The sequence below is a fragment of the Saccostrea cucullata genome, unplaced genomic scaffold (assembly GCF_032062105.1).
Source record: "Saccostrea cucullata isolate Sc308-1 unplaced genomic scaffold, CSIRO_AGI_Scuc_v1 ctg6805, whole genome shotgun sequence".
In the NCBI taxonomy this organism is placed as follows: domain Eukaryota; kingdom Metazoa; phylum Mollusca; class Bivalvia; order Ostreida; family Ostreidae; genus Saccostrea; species Saccostrea cuccullata.
This window is the reverse complement of record NW_026933302.1, coordinates 25,852-49,098: the sequence shown is the minus strand read 5'-3', so window position 1 is coordinate 49,098 and position 23,247 is coordinate 25,852. Positions and strand designations below refer to the sequence as shown.

Genomic DNA, 23,247 nt, shown 5'->3' with positions numbered 1-23,247 from the left:
GGCTGTATTGTATTATATTAAATAAACTTCAGACTCAAAATATGAAGCCTCTCATTCGATGGGTCTTAATCTTTTAAGGTGGGGCTTACTAGCTAGAACATCTATACCGCTGTTCCCACATTTAAGTATTTTGTGATAAAGGAACAAAAAGAGGGAATCTCATAAGTCCATCTCCAATGGATTCTTTCTAAGATCGTTAAAAACTAGTATTAAGTATCTATATAAATTTTATTTTATATTTAAATATCAGAAAAGCGCATGAATTAAAACATGCAGGTATAATATTGACCAAATTAAACACACGCCCTTTTCCGGGAAAAGGATTTTAAAAAAAATAGATGAATACATGTACGTTCCTAGAAAGTGCAGTAAAAATTAAAAACACATCATAATTTAATGCAAGTTAAGCTTCTCAATGATTAAGACAGTCGATCGTTTTTAAATAGAGGAGGGGGGGGGGGGTACTTGAAAATATTTTGACATTCATTCATTCATGATTTATCTTCCACATAAAAGGGGTTGGTTTCATAATTCCCCTTTCTAGTGAGTCATTGGCCTATCAAACCTTCGAACTGGTGTTCAACTGTAAAAGCGTATAAACAAAATTAAGAAATGCTGAAAGTGAAATTAAATAGTTTGTTCGACATGTACCTCTCCAATAAGGGGAGGGGGCTATAATTTTGCTCTGTAAATCAATGGACTAGGGAATATACCAGATTGACCGGTTGACATCGTAATTCACCAGCTCGCGAGTCATAGGAGCAACCTGAGATCAATACGAACAGGTTCATTTTTGTGAAGTTTTTTTAATTCACAAACAGGAATATTTAATTAAAAACTCATTGAGGACCTTTTTTAATTTTATACACCGCATATGTACCAGATTGATAGATTGAATGTTTTACGCCGAATCGGCATTTCAGCTACATATCGGCGACATATGTATCAGAAATGTATTTCAAAAATTATTTACATGTCATTATTAATAAATTGCAGGGTAGTGAATATGTATATAAAAATTATAAGAAATACATCAACATTAAAATGACTTATCTTCAAAATATTTATTGATAATGTTGTTCTTTAAAGTTATTTTGCAAAGAATCAAATTAAAATGAACCATCTTGGTGCAAATCGCACATTAATCGCGGTGTCCTGACAGTTGTTCACATTTTCTCTAATTCGTCCGAACAAATAACTAATTCGATGGAACGAATTTCTAATTCGTCCGTACAAATAACTAATTTGTCCGTACAAATAACTAATTTGTCCGAACGAATATCTAATTCGTCCGAACAAATAACTAGTTCGTCCGAACAAATACTAATTCGTCCGAACGAATTTCTGATTTGTCCGAACAAATATCTAATTTGTCCGAACGAATATCTAATTTGTCCGAACGAATATCTAATTCGTCCGAACGAATATCTAATTTATTAATAAATTGCAGGGTAGTGAATATGTACATAAAAATTATAAGAAATACCTCAACATTAAAACTACTTATCTTCAAAATATTTATTGATAATGTTGTTCATTAAAGTTATTTTGCAAAGAATCAAATTAAAATAACCACTTGGTGCAAATCTACGGCGCCGCTGGAGGGCCAGGTAAAAAAATATTTTTATTTGTTCGGACAAAATAGAAATTCGTTCGGACGAATTAGTTATTTGTTCGGACGAATTAGATATTCGTTCGGACAAATTAGAAATTCGTTCGGACGAATTAGTTATTTGTTCGGACGAATTAGATATCCGTTCGGACAAATTAGAAATTCGTTCGGACGAATTAGTTATTTGTTCGGACGAATTAGATATTCGTTCGGACAAATTAGAAATTCGTTCGGACAAATTAAAAATGTGTTCGGACAAATAAGTTATTTGTTCGGACAAATTAGATATTTGTTCGGACAAATTAGATATTCGTTCGGACAAATTAGAAATTCGTTCGGACGAATAAGTTATTTGTTCTGACGAATTAGATATTCGTTCGGACGAATTAGTTATTTGTTCGGACGAATTAGATATTCGTTCGGAAAAATTAGAAATTCGTTCGGACGAATTAGAAATTTGTTCGGACAAATAAGTTATTTGTTCGGACAAATTAGATATTCGTTCGGACAAATTAGAAATTTGTTCGGACAAATAAGTTATTTGTTCGGACAAATTAGATATTTGTTCGGACAAATTAGAAATTCGGACGGACAAATAAGTTATTTGTTCGGACAAATTAGATATTCGTTCGGACAAATTAGAAATTTGTTCGGACAAATTAGATGTTAGCATAAAATAATTATCTTGTATAGAGAGATATACAATTTGTCTATTCAGGATGATTCATCCCTTTTTAATACATAAATAGCTCTTTGGACCATGACATACACACACGTTGCAACTAGACATGTGCTATTAATTTCTGGTATGTTGATTGTAAATAGTCGGAAATAATGGTTCTATACCGGTATATATTATAGGCCTAAAGTCTGTCATTCTAAAAGTATATTATCTGAGAGCCCACTAGTAAATTCAAAGGGTCAGTTACTTCTTATCAACCATCTTTTCACTCCCATCCCTGACACACTCACACGATTTGTCATAAATAAACATCATCTGGTTCTACCAGACCAACTTACCGCTTCTTTGAAAAGATGAGATCCACTCCTTAAGGTTTTATTCATACTGCAGGCAATTGGTATGGGAAAAAAATGGCACTGAAAAAGCCCCCCCCCCCCCCCCCCCCCCCACGAAATAGGACTGTCAACTTTGGACAACTTTTCCTGTGCCCCCCCTTTTTTTTGCTTGTCAACTTTTTAGGTAAGTATGTTTTTTTCTCAGCCCCCCCCCCACTTTCAAAAACGATGCTACGTGGCTGTATTGTATTATATTAAATAAACTTCGGACTCAAAATATCGAGCCTCTTATTCGATGGGTCTTAATTTTCTTAAGATGGGGCTTACTAGCTAGGACATTTGTAGTTTTGCTTCTATACCGCTGTTCCCACATTGAAGTATTTTGTGATGAAGGAACAATAGAGGGAATCTCATATGTCCATCTCCAATGGATTCTTTCTAAGAACGTTAAAAACTATTATTAAGTATCTATATAAATTTTATTTTATATTTAAATATCAGAAAAGCGCATGAATTAAAACATGTAGGTATAATATTGACCAAATTAAACACATGCCCCTTTCCGGGAAAAGGATAAAAAATAGATGAATACATGTACGTTCCTAGAAAGTGCAGTAAAATTTAAAAACACATCATAATTTCATGCAAGTTAAGCTTCTCAATGATTAAGACAATCGATCGGTTTTAAATAGAGGAGGAGAGGGGGTATTACTTGAAAATATTTTGACATTCATTTATTCATGATTTATTTTCCCCATAAAAGGGGTTGGTTTCATAATTCCCCTTTCTAGTGAGTCATTGGCCTATCAAACCTTCGAACTGGTACTCAACTGTGAAAGCGTTTAAACAAAATTAAGAAATGCTGAAAGTGAAATTTAATAGTTTGTTCGACTACATGTACCTCTCCAATAAGGGGTGGGGGTTATAATTATGCTCTGTAAATCAATGGAATAGGGAATATACCAGGTTGACCGGTTGACATCTTAATTCACCGGCTCGCGAGTCATAGGAACAACCCAGAGGCGTAGTCACAAACTTAAAAGGGGGCGGGGGGCTCAACTCCGGAAATTCTTTGACAAGCAAAAAAAAAAAAGGTCATCAGACGGCTTTAATGAGGGGGCACCAGCATACAGTACCTAAGTTTTCTGTAGTATTCTATATATTGCCAACCCTCCAACCCCCCAATGCCAAAGTCTTAGGGCCATGTGTGTTAAATAAAAAAATATTAAGATGTACAACATGTAATAACCATGGGCGAATACAGGACATGTAATACGGGGTATGGCATGAAATAATATTAGTCATATCACACTTTGAATGGTGGGGCCTAGGGGGCGAAGCCCCTGGAAGCTCCTGAGTTTTCGTGTAATCTAATAGTAAAATCAGAAACAAAAATAGTGGCATTGGTTAGATATGTATCAAAGTATGGCATTAATAATATTAGTCATATCATACTTAAAAAATTTGAAGGGTGTGCGTCCCTCACGCCCCCTTAAACCAGCTAGCCAAAGTGATATCAAACCCCTGTCTAAGTTGAATGAGAGGATTTCAAATAGTGTTTTTAAAGTTGGTTGACATTCATCACAGGTATACCGAAATCAGAATCTCCAATACTGCAGCTATCTTATAGAAATTACTTATTTTGATGAGATTTGGATTGACTAGAATTATCTAGTACCTATATGTAAAAATAAAAGAGTGCTAATAATCAGCAAAATTAAATAATTAAAAATCCGGAGGTTTGACAAAACTTATTTTGTGACTGTGTTTTACAAGAAATGGGATGCAGCAAATAAATAATGACTTTCAGATGTCAACACAAGGGGTAGCTTGTGATTCTCATTTAATTTTGTTAGATAACAGATGCTGAGTGAAACAGAAACGTCTAAACTTAAATTTATGACCCGCACTCCCTATCCCAAACTTGCGAACACAAGAGGTCTTGACAGATTTACTTACTATATTGCATTACTATATTATACAGCAATTACTTGAAGAGAAATGCTTACTCAATTGTTGCAAATAAAAAAATTGCCATAAATGAGGTTTAATATTATTTCAACATAGCTATGATTTTGTTCTTCATTAAAAAGTGGGGAGTGGGCACAGGCATACTCTTGCCCCCCCCCCCCCGATCTGAAAGTGGGGGAGCTAGTGCCCCCGCTGCCCCCCGTGACTACGCCTATGCAACCTGATATCAATACGAACAGGTTCATTTTTGTGAAGTTTTCTAAAAATTCACAAACAGGAATATTTAATTAAAAACTGAGGATTTTTTTTTTCATTTTATACACCGCATATGTACCAGATTGATTGATTGCATGTTTTACGCCGAATCGGCAATATTTCAGCCACATATCGGCGACGTATGTATCAGAAATGTATTTCAAGAATCATTCATATGTCATGATTAATAAATGCAGGGTAGTGAATATGTACATAAAATTTATAAGAAAGAGATCAACATTAAAAGGACTTATCTTTAAAATATTTATTGATAATGTTGTTCATTAAAGTTATTTTGCAAAGAATCAAAATAAAATGAAACGTCTTGGTGCAAATCGCACATTAATCGCGGTGTCCTGACAGTTGTTCACATTTTCTCTAATTTGTCCGAACAAATAACTAATTCGTCCGAACGAATTTCTAATTTGTCCGAACAAATATCTTATTCGTCCGAACAAATAACTAATTCGTCCGAACGAATTTCTAATTTGTCCGAACAAATAACTTATATGTCCGAATAAATAACTAATTCGTCCGAACGAATTTCTAATTTGTCCAAACAAATATCTAATTTGTCCGAACGAATATCTAATTCGTCCGAACAAATAACTAATTCGTCCGAACGAATTTCTAATTTGTCCGAACAAATATCTAATTTGTCCGAACAAATAACTTATTTGTCCGAACGAATTTCTAATTCGTCCGAACAAATAACTAATTCGTCCGAACGAATTTCTAATTTGTCCGAACAATTATCTATTTCGTCCGAACGAATTTCTAATTTGTCCGAACGAATAAACATATTTTTTTACTTGGCCCTCCAGCGGCGCCGTACAAATCGCACATTAATCGCGGTGTCCTGGCAGTTGTTCACATTTTCTCTAATTTGTCCGAACAAATAACTAATTCGTCCGTACAAATAACTAACTTGTCCGAACGAATTTCTAATTTGTCCGAACGAATATCTAATTCGTCCGAACAAATAACTAATTCGTCCGAACAAATAACTAATTCGTCCGAACGAATTTCTAATTTTTCCGAACAAATATCTAATTTGTCCGAACGAATATCTAATTCGTCCGAACGAATTTTTAATTCGTCTGAACGAATATCTAATGCGTCCGAACAAATAACTAATTCGTCCGAACGAATTTCTAATTTGTCCGAACAAATAAAAATATTTTTTTTACCTGGCCCTCCAGCGGCGCCGTATTTTTTGCCACACGCAAGCCTAATATTTATTCAATTTCATTACCTGAAGTTGTAATATAAGTAATAAATTTGTTCTGTCCTGCATCGTTCCACACAATATCGTTCTGTGGATCAAGCACTCCAAAAGGAACTTCATGGTTTGTAATACCAACACTCCACTGGTATCTGAAGGAAACCAAAATATTAGGACAAATCATTTATCATTTATCTGTACAAGAACGTGTTCGTCATATGCTTAGGCCTAAATTTCTGGTATATCTGAGGTAACATATAAAATGCTAGTGTCAAAAGAAAAATAAGTCTAGCTATTCGAAGACGAAGAAAAAATATTTTAATTCTAGTTTGCTATTTCGATTATGAGACGATTTCTCAAAACTTTAAAGGTAATTATACATATCCATTCAAGGAAAATTTTTATGGTCATCTGAAAGTCCATTTGTCCCCTTTGCATGAACGCATTTTCTTAATCAACGTACAGTGTATATGTTTTTAGTTTACAGTCTGTACAATTTTTTTTATAAACAGATAGGTGGTGGTAAATAGTTATTTACATATGAAAAAAATCTTTTATTTTTCCATTCTTTAACAACACATAGATAGGTCACAATATCTACATGAAGAAGCCTTACATAAATGGCTGACTGCCTTGTCCATCGACTATGGTCCAACGACCTTGCAACACATTATTACTGGGTGTAAAATTTAAATCTGATTTACCAAACGTCAGGTCGGATACATGTATTAGGTTGTTGGTATTTCCTAAAGAAAAATATAACTTTTTTGATATTGCATGTCAAACAATAATTCATTAAAAATTACATTCATACAGATACATGTACAAGTACTCATAAATATCAAAGCAATAAAAATTGAATTGCATAGGTAAGTAAACTTAAAATTTTTAAACAAATATCATTATTCTCTGAAAAAAGTTAATTCATATTACCAATTGTGACGTCATTACAGAGGGACTCATTATGGTGGCAAACTTCGTCTTGAGGAGAACACAGACATTGTCCTCCACATTCCTCAGCCTCACACCGCCTCACTAATGACAGAACTCCACCGGGCAACTTCTTGAATTTTGAGTGAATTATAGGGCTCGATAGTCCTACCTTGAAAATGGGAAAAAGTTTTTGATTTTACAGTATCATTATTTCTTGGTAGTTGTTGAAAAAATACATGTAACACTAAAACCTACCTTATTTACGGCCCACAAACATATGTATAATTTGTCATATGCAGATAGATTCTGAGTAGAAATTCTGTATGCCTGAACTCTTCCTTCGTCGTATTTATCGGCCCCTGTTGTGCTATGGTTAACTCTCAGTGGAACACCAGGCACCTGAAATGATTTTCTCTTTTTTAAAATTCAAATATGACGGATGAATGCATGTATTGGAACTGATCTTGATATTATCCTACGAATTTGATACAAAACACAAAGAGAAGATTAGGTTCTTACAGCGTTTAGGTCGTCTCCCATGTAAGTTGAACCAACATTGACAAAGTAGTGCGAGATATCCGAGTGAGCATCAGAAAATCCCAACCACGCAAGGTTCACCTCACATTCTGACCAGGTCATAAAGCCAGATACATGGCGACTCAATTCTACGTCAACAGCATGGTCGGTCTGTATCGCAAACGTACCTAGCAGAAATGTCATAGTAGCAGTATGATTTTAATCATATTGAATGAATCGTCATATTCAAATAAGATATAAGAAAAATAAATCTGACATTACCTTCACTTGGAGGGGTACTATCCATTTGAATCCCAGGAGAGGTACTCGAAGAACACAAATGAGCTTCATTACAAGATATTAATGTGATAAAGTATGTGACTCCGTCATGCAGTTTAAGTCCATTTAGAATAAAATCCCGTGCAATACCATTTACCTGTAAACAGAGTATTCAAAAACATTATCCTGCATATTGCTACTTAGAATATGGTTCTTGAAAATAGTTACAACATGTTTTAGATCCTTTTATTCTTGCCTTGGTGGAAGACAAGTTAAAGTCACCACCAATATGAGCTCTCAGAGACAGGTACTGCCTTTCAATATGTGACTCTGGATCTGCTACAGTCCACTCAATCTTTACAAGTGATCTGTATATCTGTGTATTTTCAACCAATGCGGAACCATTTGTGAGTTTAGGCCCATTTGATATTACAGGAGGTGTTTCATCAACAAGAAATCCATTAGATATTCCATCAACAAATAATCCTACAGATAAAATGACTGATTTGTAAATAACAGATGAAAACCTAATTATTTTAAAAGCCATGCAGGTTACATTTTATTTTAAAAATACTACTATATACCACCCGATAAAAATGAAAAAGCAATTAATAAAATATTATTGTGCTTCAACACTTCGAAGTGAACATTTCTAGTCATTTGGATGAGACATTTAACGCCTAGAAAAGCACGTCGAATACAGTTATTACTATGAACCCCTTCTCTTGCATACAGTGAAATCTCATGTGGGTAGATTAATCTTGCAAGGGCTGTTAAACTACAAATATCTAATTGATATATGCGCGAAAATATATAGTATACATACGTACCCGCTTTGTTATAAGCTCTAACTGTTACATAAATACGCTTTGATAATGGTATTTCTTGTGAGAAATTATACGCAGTTGCCTCTTCAACCAAGTAGACTTCTTTTGCCGGAAGAATATCGTTACCCCCCGGCGTGGTCCCTACCCACCAAACGTAATGAGATATCCCAGACTGTGGGTCAGTAAAACCATGCCATGTGGCACCAATCCAATTTCTGTCATCAGAGAAAATTAAAAGAAAAAGATGTATATATTTCATTGTATGCATTGAACATGTTGAAGGTTTCTTTTTTATCATTAAAATTATTTTAGATAAGGACAATTTGTCAAATATAATACTAGTATATAACCTTTCAATGTTGACCATTCCATTTCGTATACATCAATTAAATGCTTTTTTTAATCAAATTATTTCAATTATTAATTTAATTTAAGTTCACTCATTGCACAAACAAGATAGGATTGAAAGAAAATAATTGTGCGTTTATTTAATATTTCATAGAAACAACCTAAATGACAAATAGGATATCATCGACGAAAAAATACATTTATGATGATCATCTTAAAGGTGCATAGACAAAAATTTGAAGTTAATATTTTCTCAAATTTTCTGTATATTATCACGACTTATATATTGTATTATTATGCTTCCTGTCAGTTTGTCTCTATATAACCCATACCCTACTATTCTTGCATAGTGTTCTAGGGATTTATATAGCGTAAGCATACTATGCTGAAATAGTGCACGGCTTCCATTTTTGAGGAAAATCCGACAATGCCCATACCAGGGAGCGAACTCACGACCCTGAAATTGTCAGTCCGACGCGCTACCGATTACGCCACAGACGCCGTTATCTATAGTATTGTACTATAATATATATAAACTTAGTTTCAAATATTTTGTAATTGAAATTAAAAATAAACAAAATAATTCTTCTGAAATACTTTCTTGCAACCCCCCTTCCTTCACTCAAATACTATTATCTAAAACTATCTGTAGATTATACCTAAAGCATGGAACGTTCAAAATAAAAGAAAAAGATTATGGCGTACATGTTGCATAAGGTGACGTCATAATAGAGTAGACGAATGTTACAGGTGATGAAACATTGGGAATGAAGAAAATATTGCCATTTTTATACAGTAACAACAGTCAGCATAATAATAACAATAGTGTTGTGTTTTGCGTGCACTATGCCTAAATAGTAGTCAGGGTTTGACACATAGTGCACTCGCCTCCGGCTCGTGCACCATGTGACAAACCCTGACTACTATTTAGGAATAGTGCACGCAAAACACAACACTATTATATAAATAGCATTTCAATTGAAAATACAGTAAAACTTCTCTAAACCGGTCAGCTGCCGGACTGAATAAAACGGCCGGACTAGAGGGGTGGCCGGTTTCCCGAGAATCTAACATACTGAAGAAATGCAGAACTATGTGACAGATGCTAGGAAAAATATGTAATTAATGTCTACATGTTATTAATTATCGGCAGACACGAAATGTATTCTTAAGGTCTGATTAAATGAAAATTATTATTAGTGAGGATAAATTCTACATACATGTTGATTTTTATGAAAAGAAATTTAAAAAAATAAGAACAGAAAAAACATGGAAAGTTACTTTATTAACCATATGCGAAGAAATAAACCAGGTCCTTTACCTTAACTGAAGTCTATACAGAGTACTACATGTGTATTTGTGTATAGCTTACGTCATTTAAAAAATTGTTTGTACTTCAGTTAAAAGTAAATAATTAAAACATTTCTGATCAAAACTTCTGTTATTCTCATTATGAAATTTATGTTTTGATAAACATTTTATTTTATATTGTTTAAACAGTGCCCAATTTTAAGGCCGCTTATGTATATTTTAAAAGATGATGCAATATGGCGTGCAATAATTTGTTGATTCATTCTGTGATTTAAATTTATTAGTTGCTTGATATTTTATTAATTCAAGTTTAATTGATGTTAATCATATGTACACAGCTTAGACCGGCCATTTAGGTAGTCTGGAACGATGACTCCCTTCAAGACGGCTAAACAATAGAAAACCTATTGAGGCCATATTCAGTTTTTCACACCTCTGACTTCTCGTGGGTAGGTTTCTTTTCACACCTCCGGCCAGTAATTATAACCCCTCCGGCCAGTAATTATAACCCCTCCGGCCAATGACAGTTAAATTTCTTGCAATCAAAAAGTGGCCGGTATGGTGAGGGGAAATTTCCTATGTTTCTTAACTTTTGTTCTTGGAAAAGTGGCCGGTGTCCGGTTTTCAGGGGTGGCCGGTTTTATGAGAGTTTATGTGTAAAGAAATGTTAAGAATTTTGCCGGGACTTATAAATTTGGCCGATGTTCAGGGAAAACCGGTTTCCAGGGGGCCGGTTTGGAGAAGTTTCACTGTATATAAAAAAAAAATCTTATTTCATCTAAAAGTTATTGAAACTTCAAAACTTTTGGATGGGTTTGATTGACACATCTTTGAAAATTCACAAATTTTAATTTTATTCTTAATACTTAGGAAAATTGCGATCTTGTTGCGTATTAATGAAAAATATTAAAAATATTATCCAGAAAATTCAGAGTATAAAACATACAGACAATATATTGTCAGCCCGTGCAGTTGTGGTGCTCAGACTTTAACAATTGAACACGTTCAACACACCCAGTGAATCGTAAACTTTAGCAATAACAGAGCTCGTGCCCTGTTTACAAAAAATGTGTACGTTTCACGGGTGTGTTCAATTTGCTAAACTCTGTACACAACACTAAGCCCGGACTGACAATACTTGTGAAGAGGTTTTGCTTTCGAACATTTCTACTTTGAATATAATTATTCTGGGTTAAAGTTTTAATGTTTTCATTTATACACAACAAGATTGCAACTTTTCCTAAGTATTTTAAGAATGAAATTTAAATTTGTGATAGTGGAGGATGTGTCAATCAAACTCATCCAAAAATTTGAAGCTTCAATAACTTTTAAATGAAATAAGATTTTTAATATCTTTTCGTGTTAAATGCTATAATATTATTACAATATATAAGTCGTAATATTATACAGAAAATATTAACCTCAAATATGTGTCTATGCACCTTTAAGATAATATAATTACACGATTGACTTTTCAGGTGAAAAATTTGGTTTTATCAAAATATGTTCCTTTACCCTTCCTTGTAAGGTGTCTTCATAAGTACGTGTATACTTTAAATGATTTAATCACCTGATTGACTGGTGTTCTTTGTCGTTTGAGGATGTCCCATCTGTAACCACGCCCACATTTGGAGGACTATTGTCCATGATGACGCCATCAGAGTAAGCTGTGGTACAAAACTCTGCAGTGTTACAGGCTGTTACTGACGTGTAGTAGGTTAAACCCGAACCAAAGTGGACATAATCCACCGTCATTTCTGCAATGATGTACATGAAAAAGTATTGCTGGATGTGTATACTTTCATATATGACAGAATACCATTTAATAAAAGACGTCTTAATATTATGAAGTCGAATGTTGACTTATGTTTTAAATATATTTTGTTAGGAAATTATTTTCACATTGAAAGTCAATTATATTTTAGTTTGCACGATCATGACAAGGATTTGTGACCGGTCGACAGGGATTTATTATTTATCCATGGCACCTGATCCCATTTCGATGTTTTTAATGGTCTGTGCTTGTTCTACTCTGTATTTCTCGAATTGACTTAAGGGCGTCCTAACGGTTTTGATTGCTTGTTCGTTATTTAACGTCACTCTTGATAATTTTTCACTCATCTGAAGACGCAACCATGCACTTATCGGCTGAGAACTGACCTATGCTCGGCAGGCACTCATGGTTATTAAGCAGAAAGATATCTTTTTCGTGACAGCACATACTGCGATACGGAACCTCAGTTTATGCCTTAGTCACATTTCCCAGCCGGTGGACTTAGACCGGTGGTAATCGGTGGTAATCCGTGGTGTGAGCAATGCCCAAACATCGGTCCTCATCGGCCTAGTAGTCCTTAAAGCGTCAGTCACATTATCCAGCGATGGAGAGTATACGATGGGCAACCAATGCGTTTTTTGATAAAAATGGCGTGGTTGCCGGCCGGACTTACAAAGGCCCAGCGATGCATTGCTAATCATAAAATAATGTTCCAGGGTAATCGACCGATCTCCATTACATCGCTCTTACATTGGTGAACATTGTTCGTACGTTGGTCGAATATGGGCCAATGTTTAGTCGAACATCGACCGATGATCGGCCACTGTTTGTTGCCCACTACTCAAACCCCCGATGACCTCAGATTCAACAGACACTTGATGATGCTCGGCCATACATCGGCCAATCCTTGAAAGAGGTGTTAATGATGGGTTGCTGATGAGGAGCGATTTGGGGCTTCGGTGGAGACGTCGCTGTTCGTTATCTTAAAAGTTTCATTCCATGAAGCAGTCTTTACGGTCAGTTTAAAAGAATAAGGTACAGTCAAAACAACAATCGTTAAAAAAGATTTTCTTACCTTTCACGAGACCTACGCTCTGACGTCTGATGACGTCATCACAGCGACGACAAGTTCCAACAGTCACAAAGAATTCTTTGATTGAAGAATGTGGGTCATAAAATCCCTCCCAGAATATCATCAATTTGTTTATATCAGTTTGGTAATCGATGTCCAATTTACTGTTTCCTGAAGGCGAAAGTTCAAGCACGTAACCTTCTGAAGGAGGGGAAAAGTCTACTGTGTAGGCCCAAGAGGTCGCTGATGTCACAAGGCGGGCTTTATTGAAGGCCTAAACAAGATGTGTTTGTGAAACACTATGCGCCCGGCAGCAACAAAGTTCGAAAAAGCTATTTCTAACATATAGATCACAGTCAAAGTCATAAGGTCATAGACCTTGGTGTCATTTGTAAGAACTTAGTTAGTGGAATAGGCATATTAAATTTAAAGTCTCTATCTCCTATGCTTCAAAAGTTATGGCGGCAGTTTGAAAAAGCTATTTTAGCATATAGATCACAGTCAAAGTAACAAGGTCATTGATCTTGGTGTTATTTGAAAGATCTTAATTAGTGGCATATTAAATATGAAGTCTCTATCTTTTCTGGTTCAAAAGTTATGGCGAAAATTTGAAAAGCTATTTTCAGCATATAGGTCACAGTCAAGGTCACAAGGTCATTGACCTTGGTGTCATTTAAAAGAGCTTAAAAGTATGCATACCAAACATGAAGTCTCTATCTCTCATGGTTCAAAAATTATGGCGAATGTTAAAGTTGACAACAAACAAACAGACACAGACAGGACAAAAGCAATATACGACCCGGATCTATCGATCTGGGCGCATGAAAGAACAACGAAATTCACTTTGAATCTCTGTTGCTAGACATACCTTGACATTAATATAATATGCGTGGCCTTCCTTGATATCAAGTCTGTAATTTTTATCATTTGCTCCACATTCAGTATCCTCACGGGTGTAATCCATGATGTCAGAATACCCGGGCTCGGAACCAACAGACCACATGTAGAAGTCTATACCACTCTCCGGGTCACTGAATATATTCTTCCAACTTACCAGTACATTAAAAAAATAAAATAATCCTGTCTTTATCATATTCACTGTCATTTATACAATTCAATATTTATTTCCAGAAAGCTTAAATGAAAATAATTTAACTCCAAATTCATTGTTCATAATAGAGGATATTTAGGTAAATATTTTTTAAATGCTGAAAGGAAAATAATTTAGCTCCAAAACCATTTATGATTTATCATCAATGAATGTCTTTTTTGAAGTTTATTATTTGAAACTTTTTAGCAGGTTATTTGAAATTAATATTCATATCTTTACCATGCTTCTATTTCCGAGACAGATGTAATATGTCGTCCAGTTAAAGTGATAGGATTGTCAGATTTTGAGGGAGGGCTGGTATCAACAATAATTGGTGACGATGTTTGAGTAGTAGTTCGATTGACAAAATCAGTTGCTGAAATTTGAAGTCTAGAGTAACAAAGTTATTGCACGTAAAAAGGACAATTAAATAAATCTTATAATATTTTACTATTATATCACCTTTTATTGTGGCATAATACTTGTGACCACTTTGCAGGGATAGACCATGTAAGGCTTTATGATTGCTTACTCCAACATCTGTGAATGCAACAATGTCATTCCCACCAATAAAGGTTCCTATGCAAATGGGAAAACAGAAATTACAAAAAAATACAACAAATACCTTTTATCTTTATTTATTTAGTTAATAAAATAATCAAGCACACCAATTCCAAGTTGGTAATTCTGCACTCCAGAGGAGTGAGAGATTGTCTGAATTTCTTCAACATCCTTAAATGAATCCCAGGTTACATACATGTCCGTTGTTGATATCTGAAAGATGAAAATGCAATTAAAAAGACCTTACAAGATGTCAAAAACATAATGCTACTACCTGTCAAATTCTAAACTATCTGATTACACGAAGCACTCTTTTACCCCAAACTTGAGCAACAAATCCATTCAGGAACAATTAACAACTAATGATTTTTTTTTTACTGTCTTTGCAATTTTAATTAAACCTGATATTGTTGTCCACGTTTTCCAATCCAAACACTCCCCTTCGATGGAGGAGTGAGATCAACCACGACTCCATCACTGCACGCATTTATTTCTGGTAGAACTCTACTGGATTGTCCCTCGTGTATTTCAGTGTGTTCCGTATGAATACAAACAATATAACGCTGACCATTCTCAAGTTCCCCTTCTCTAAACTTTATATTGATGAATTCGCGATCTAATAGAGAAATATGGTTATCAAAACGTACAACAAAGTAAATTTGATTAATTTCTCATAAAGGTAATTGAAAATATTGCAATAAACGGTCAATTCTTACCGGTATCAGCGCATCTGATAGAATCCGGATGACTACAGGGATCAGCGAGTGCAAGAGTAGTAGATGGTTTATACATAGTCGTCATATTAATATTCCAGGCTTTAATAACGGCCACGGTGTATGCAATGTATCGAAGGGAAGGCCATACAGCTGATATGTAGTTCTTGTTTGGTGTATAGTCCATATCAGGGTATGGCCATGAAGCATTTCTTTCCATGTAAATTGGTTCTCCATATCCATCTGAAAAGTTAAGAGTTCTTGAATGAAGAGAATACTCCTTTTTCGATCAAAATGTAAACAAATCACAAAACAAACTGTTTTCAAATTTCGAAAATAAATTTCAACAATAAATAATTAAAGTTTAATATTTTAGTAAAAAATTATAGTAGTAAAAGATGAAACCTTTGCTCGGATCCTGTGTCCCTACGGCATCAATGACAACTTTTGGTGTGATCAACAGGGGATTACTGCAGTCTTTGATATCTCCAGAGATGGTAGAGGATAGCCCCGCCTTGTTATAACCCCTTACTGTTAATCGACGACATTTTGAAAAATCCAACTTTCCGGACAGTTTTATGGTAAACTTAATCTACAAGAAATAGTTGAATTTAGATATGTAGTAAATTGTCTCATAAGCTCTGGTTTTTCTTTGTTGATAGGATAATTTTATTTTCATCATTTGATTTTCACTAAATGTAGATTATTCATTTGCCGTTAATACCCGGTATGTATTTAAATATATACATGTGTGTAAGCAGATTTATAATGTCTTTCAAATACTTCTCATAGTTTAATTACTATTCAATATTCTATGCAAGTTTAAAAAGAAATCAAAAATGAACAATTAAATAAGCAAATAAAAATTATCAAAATTACAAAATTATCTTTTTAATATTCATTTGTATTCTTTTAATTCATTTGAAAAAAAATTAAAAGAAGATACTTTGTATTTCCCCGGTATGACTTCGAACTCTGTTAGTTCCTGCCAAATGGTGTGCAGTCTCCCTGTATCCGATTGGTCCGTTATGGCCCATTCATATCTTTTTATAACGCTGTATTTTTCAGTTAGTATTTCTATATCTGGATCCCTAAACATATCCATGGTTACTTTTAGCTAAAATGAAAAGAAGGTTAAAGATTTTTTTTGAATAAAATAAATTATTCATAAGAAAAAATAAAGTACTGACCTCGCATATGAATTTAGAAGGGAGTAAACTTTTAAGTGTTACTCTTTAATAGTCATATTTAACTTTTTTTTATATACTTCAGGTTTATCAAATCGCACAATGACTTTATACTGATGTTGTAAAACTTGACTTCTTAGAATAAAAAAAACTTTTTTCTGTATTCCATATTTATGTCCAAAAGCTAGTAGTTTTTGATTTCGAATTAAAAATGTAGCATACTAATAATTGTATACGACAATTTAATAAATATCGCTGTATTTAGAAGGATAAGGTTTACCTCTTCAGTTAAAGAGGAATTTTCGTGAACAAATGATATATCACCAGGTTCAGGTGGACTGGCTAGTATAACGACACCGTTGCTATGTGTCGGCAAGTAACATATCTTCCCAGCACAGAGTTTCAATACAAAACGATACATTTTGCCAGGTTCTAACGAGAGTCCAGTTACATGGGCCTCCATATGCCCGTGATTGTATGTGAAGTCTTGAAAGATACTCCAATCGTCTAAAAGTATACATGATTATGTTCTCTTTTTATTAGACACATTTCAATTGAAATCATATCATTTAATACCACAAAGTATTATACTTAATAGCAACAGCATATACATACACTTCTTTTCATCAATCTGTTTGTCTTCAACATTTTTATGATTTGAATTATGTCAAACTTTGCAGAAAACTTACCACTGTACGCAGATTTTCTTTCGATCGAATAATACGTATCTGGGACGAAGAATAAAGTTTCTTTAGAGATTGTCCAGTAAGCATTTAGAGTGTCAGTGGAAGACTGAAAGTCTGTATCGTTTGTGCAGTTCACGCTTATATCCTATTCAAAGTAAACAAAAAACAATTAGAATATGCACCAAGATCATTAAATGATTATTATAATTAGTTATCCGCGATATTTTTCTAGCTGCAAGGAATAAAATCAAATACAATCTACAAAACAATAACTTACCCAGTCGTGATGAAGAATAGATTGAGAAGTGTTTTGTTCTGAAATATTCAAAATTATCTTACTTCATAAATTATCTAATTTGTTAAAGAAATTCAGTAAATAGGTTTCATTATAACACAAGGATGGCACAGGCATGCAAGCAAATCTCTCGAATATTTTTTTTTCAAAAGATAAATAATGTACAAACTCGTTTAACTGGCGCGGATCCTTAAAAGTTAGAATGAACAATCATGATAATATAGGTCTATTACATGGAATGCATTTGATATAAAATTTATACATCGTAGATTCATATACCTGACATATTGCATGGTTCTCCATCAAAGACAGATATGCCAGACAAAGTGGCATTTTCTTGAACAACTGTTATTCCATCTGAGGTCACCTCAACGCTTCCAGCAGACGTCACAGCAGTTATGGTAATGTAGTATGTCTGTAAGATTTACATATCTTAAGAGGGAAGACAATAAAAGAAAAAAATCTTTTCAGTGTAAGAAATAAACTTTACCTTGAAAAATTCCAAAGAAAGTCCCTGCTCAGTATGGGAATTATTCTTCCCGACATATTTTTGTGGAACAACGTCCGCAGCACCAGTCGATGTACCTACTTGAAATTTGTACGTTACATCAAGGTATGCGTGAGAAAATCCTGTCCATCTTGCAGAAAGGGTATTTTCTGAGGACGTATAATCAGCATCTTGTGTTTCCTATTTGTTGTTTCGAAAATTTAAACACATTAATGTACTTTTTATAAACAAAAAATTGCAATGTCCCCAGCTGCTTTAAGCATTCTTTATGAATGATATTTATTAATGCCAACAATAAAAATATCAATTAGATACTTACGATAAAAGGATTTTCTGTGTTATTCTAGAAGTGAAAACAAAGCTATTTGATATTTCTCTTTTAAATAGATATGAGAAAATCAGAATTGTAACTTACTATACACTATTTTTATTCTTACTTAAAGCTGACATGAATTCTTAAAAACGCAATATTTTCATCTATGTACGACTTGTTTCATACCAACTATAGCCGTATTCCGCCATATTTCTTTCAGATACATCGTCTCATTGTCACGATATATACCCCCATTGCGGTCGTTACACTTAAATGATTTTTTGGCTTGGGTATCGACTTGTGCACATCTCCGATGGTAAAGCATATGAGAACACATGATGTGATCAAGACATTTCAAAACCACAACAAACAACATAATAATCATATTTCTGAATAATTATTGAATTGAATCAAAAGGAAAAAAGAATGCAAGTTTGGAGGAGAAATTTAGATGCATGAGTACGTATTTTACAGTGCGCCAATTTATGCAGAATAAACTTGAAATGAAAAGCAGTAAATTCTGCAAACACATTTTGAAATTATATAATTTGAATGGAACAAACAACCTACGTCTTTGATTTGCAGGTCCTAAAGATGCCATTGATGCATATCGAGAAAACGCCTCGAACGCTGCAAACGTACCCATACCTGGAAATAAGGTTGCTGCATCGGTTCGAAGATGTGCACAAGTCAAGTGATATACACCCTGAATCCCATTTATTGAAATATGCATCACAAAAAAGAAATAAACTCCATAAAAGCTCAATAGTAAACAAACTGTCATTACTCCGTACAGACTAGCACGTCGATACACTTAGCCCGTGCTGATCACATTTTGGTCAGGGAAAATATCACAAGTGGAAAGAGAAGTTATTTGGTTTTTGCGCGGCTGAAAGGGGGGGGGGCGGTTAAAGTATTATAACTGCTGTTCATAAGCTATGATTGTGAATTGTCTATTTATATGTAGTTCTAATATACATTCTATACAAAGTCATGTATATAGTCTGCAGTTGGTTTGCGTCACAAAATTTATTTGTCAATTATAACTGATTATTCTAGTACTAATCTCAAATCTAAACCAAGTAATTTGAGGTACGGTATTATTTACTTCAAATCTTAAAAGCAATTAACCAGAATATAAATTTTTATGTACATCTATACCTTCTTTAACACACACACACACACACACCCTCCCTCGCCCACCCTCTTCCTCACACACACACACACCCTCACACACACACACACACCCACACACACACACACACACACACACACACACACACACACACACACACACACACACACACACACACACACACACACACACACACACACACACACACACACACACGGAGAAAGGCCATCCCCTGTTCAGATTGACAATTATAGGCATTTGATTTTTTCAGGCGCGGGGGGGGGGGGGGCTGGCATGCAAAAATAATTGACATGACCGTTATTTAAATATTCTTGGAAGACAGACATTTCTGCCGAATTCAATTTTGAGATTTTTTTTAAAATGTGTCACTCCGACCACAAAGTATGTGTATTTTGAGGAATGTAACTGTTTTATGTTGCTACAGAAAGTCTTTCGAGATTTCAGTATCCCTGCCCGATAGTCTACCTATTTTTTTTGGTATAAAAATAATTTCTGTAGGAGTATTTGGGAGATAAGCTAGGGTAGGGATACTTGACACTGGTTGAATACGGATATTTTTTTTAACTCTTTTGTGTATTGAACTCTCTCTCTCTCTCTCTCTCTCTTTCTCCCTCTTCCATCCGTTAGGGCAATAATAGGTATAAGATCCTACACACTTTGTACTGTACCATTTATTAAGCCTTAGAACTGATCAAGGATTTTTTCAGGCAGGATGTCGAAACTTCATAAATTGAATAATAATTTTAATTTGGACAAGAAATTAACCCATTAGAAGAGAAACTAGAGGTATTGTGAGCAATGAGCTCACTAAATGATACCCCGCCTCCCATATGGTTATAATGGCAAAGTCAATATTTTTCATGTTGTCGCTAAACCCAAACTATGTGTCGAATCAAAAAGCAGGCACGTAGCTATAGCATCGTATTTGAAAGTGGTGGCCAGTCAGAGAATTTTTTTTAATTACCTGAAAAAGTTGACAAGCAAAAAAAAAAAAACAATTCAATAACATTATAGTATAAGTTAGGTCGCGGGAAAAAGTGGGTTGCAGCCCCCCCCCCCCCCCGCACCCCTGTTGCTACACCCCTGAAAAAGTAAAATAGGAGTTGCATAATGGTAATATGTAATAAACCTAAGATTCTGTGAAAGTTTCATTAAATTTCACTAAGTGGTACAAGATGATTTGCGGATAAGATATTGGTACCCCAAAGCGTAAGAGAAAGACGCACGGACATAACGATTAATATATACCCTCCCACTTTTCAAGCGGGGGATATAATAAACGTGAAATATGCATAACAGTAATGGGAACATTGGGAACTTTCTCAAATACCTTCTCAAACGTACGTGTCGAACCTGGACCTGGACAACAGACAAGAGAATTTTTAAAAAGCTAATTGTAGGTAGAATGTGGAATTCTCATGGTGAGTTTGCTATCTCTTCCTATATGCTTTTTCTAATAATCATTAATTATTTATGTCTAGAAATTTAATTCACATTAAATTCTATTTTCATTATCATTGCACCACAGAATCAAACTCGTTTATTTATACCCTCGCAATAAGTTGCGTGAGGTATAGTGTTTTTGACCCGTTAGTCAGTCTTTTTTTTTTTTTTTTTTGCTTTTTTTCTTTTTTTTTTTTTCTTTTTTTTTTTGGTCAGCGCAACTTCTCAAAAACCACTGCACAGAGTTTTGTCGAACTTTGAAGTTATTTATAGGAGACAATGTGTGTGTAGATTTGCACATCACCAGAAAATTCCGAATTCTTTATTTTTTCGGGAATTTCCGCACTTTTACATTTAGATTTTGGCCATATCTTGAATATAGAGATGAGCAGTTTGGCAGCGCAATTCCTCATAAACCGCTGCACACAATTTCGTCAAACTTTGCAGATATTTAGGACACAATGTGTATAGATGAGCATATAACAAGGAAATTACGATTCCTTTATTTTTTTCTGGGAATTTCAGAGCGTGAGGTATGTGAACTTGCTCACTTTTTTCTTTCATTGTGCATAAAATTATAAATCAAATTATATTAGGTCTAATAAAGCCTATACATAGTATTTATTGGATAATAATTAATATGTTTCGGACGTTTTTCTTATTTTTTTTTTATGAGAGTGATAATATGCATGTTTTATTACCCCATCCCCCTCCTATCACAGGAAAATATCTTCAAAAGGTGAATGATTCGTAATAATGCATACTTTATTATAAATTTAATGAAGTTAAACCATGTAATCATAAATTATATTTACTACATTTATAGACAAGAGTAATGTTTATTTTTGAAAAAAAAAATTTCAATCAACCCCACTGAGCTTTCAACCTTTGATATTTTCCCTGACCAAATAAAATGATCGGCATGGGCCACGTGTGTCCAAGCATCTTTTACTGTTGAGTTAGCAATGGATTACATGACTTCTGAGATGCATTTTTCAAAAAAGAAAAATAGGATAATTCTTTCGACATGTGCACATCCCTGTAACGATAGCAGTATTCAGGTAAACGTTTTATCATTGCGTTTGACGCGTTTTCTCGACCTGCATGGATTTTTGCTGTACATAATTTTGCTGTACATAAATGTATTCCGTGTTAGTGTACTTTTTATATTGCAGCAAATGCATTCAAAAATAATTTAATTCTCGGTATAGTTCTATTTTTTGTTGAATTTTTACTTTTCAAACATGTATTGGTCAGTTTATGGACTTCTAAAAACTATGCTATCGGAGATGTGTACATGTCGACAGCCAGACTAGAAAATCACTCAAGTAAAACAATTCTACAAGGCTATATATAGCAGGTACAGGTGGCCAAAAAACTTCGATTAAAGCTGACATGAACTCTTAAAAAGGCATCATTTTTCATCTTTGTACGACTTACTACATTCCTGTACGCCTTTGTCCGCCATATTTCTTCGATTCCGCCATATTTACTTGAAAATTTTTGGCCACCTGTACCTGTTATATAAAGCCTGGTGCATTTGTTTCACTCGAGTGATTTTCAAGCCTGGCTGTCGACATGTACACATCTCCGATAGCATAGTTGTCATAAGTCCATAAACTCACCAAATACATGTTTTAAAAGTTAACAAAAACTAGAACTATACTGAGAAGTAAATTATTTTTGAATGCATTTGCTGCAATTTAGAAAAAATAACACGGAAAACAGCAAAAGCCGTTTGGATATGCACGCATGCAGGTCGAGAATACGCATCGAACGCAATGATAAAGATATTTACCTGAATACTGCTATCGTTACAGGGATGTGCACATGTCGAAAGAAATATCCTATTTTACTTTTATTGAAATATGCATCTCAGAATTCATGTAATCCATTGCTAACTGAACAGTAAACAATTGTCACCACATAGCACTTGGACACACGTGGTCCACGACGATAGTCTATTTGGTCAGGGGAAATTTCAAAGGTGGAAAGCTTACTGGTATTTTGGTTGACTGAAAAAGTGCATTTTTTTTCAAAAATAAATATTACTCTTGTCTGTATATGTAACTGTAAACAAAATTTTTAGACATGGCTTAATTACATTAAATTTATTTTATAGCATGCAACATTACGAATCATTCATCCTTTGACG

The 23,247-nt window shown here is 34.4% G+C and overlaps 1 protein-coding gene across 1 annotated transcript in view; it reads right to left on the bottom strand.

Moving 5' to 3' along the window:
- The window catches only part of LOC134237945 (uncharacterized), a 47,186-nt gene that overhangs the window by 4,619 nt on the left and 19,320 nt on the right, over positions 1 to 23,247 (bottom strand). Inside the window, exons 18-41 of the mRNA XM_062720084.1 lie at positions 18,500 to 18,523; positions 18,163 to 18,360; positions 17,952 to 18,087; positions 17,655 to 17,692; positions 17,381 to 17,522; positions 16,972 to 17,198; positions 16,451 to 16,621; positions 15,910 to 16,096; positions 15,508 to 15,747; positions 15,193 to 15,407; positions 14,899 to 15,004; positions 14,693 to 14,809; positions 14,471 to 14,606; positions 14,009 to 14,189; positions 13,144 to 13,414; positions 11,865 to 12,051; positions 8,639 to 8,850; positions 8,065 to 8,294; positions 7,812 to 7,965; positions 7,533 to 7,717; positions 7,269 to 7,412; positions 7,014 to 7,182; positions 6,697 to 6,826; positions 6,111 to 6,232 (exon numbers count right to left, since the gene is read on the bottom strand). Coding sequence (XP_062576068.1) covers positions 6,111 to 6,232; positions 6,697 to 6,826; positions 7,014 to 7,182; positions 7,269 to 7,412; positions 7,533 to 7,717; positions 7,812 to 7,965; positions 8,065 to 8,294; positions 8,639 to 8,850; positions 11,865 to 12,051; positions 13,144 to 13,414; positions 14,009 to 14,189; positions 14,471 to 14,606; positions 14,693 to 14,809; positions 14,899 to 15,004; positions 15,193 to 15,407; positions 15,508 to 15,747; positions 15,910 to 16,096; positions 16,451 to 16,621; positions 16,972 to 17,198; positions 17,381 to 17,522; positions 17,655 to 17,692; positions 17,952 to 18,087; positions 18,163 to 18,360; positions 18,500 to 18,523 — 3,922 coding nt within the window. The remainder of the gene's footprint in view (positions 1 to 6,110; positions 6,233 to 6,696; positions 6,827 to 7,013; positions 7,183 to 7,268; positions 7,413 to 7,532; positions 7,718 to 7,811; positions 7,966 to 8,064; positions 8,295 to 8,638; positions 8,851 to 11,864; positions 12,052 to 13,143; positions 13,415 to 14,008; positions 14,190 to 14,470; positions 14,607 to 14,692; positions 14,810 to 14,898; positions 15,005 to 15,192; positions 15,408 to 15,507; positions 15,748 to 15,909; positions 16,097 to 16,450; positions 16,622 to 16,971; positions 17,199 to 17,380; positions 17,523 to 17,654; positions 17,693 to 17,951; positions 18,088 to 18,162; positions 18,361 to 18,499; positions 18,524 to 23,247) is intronic.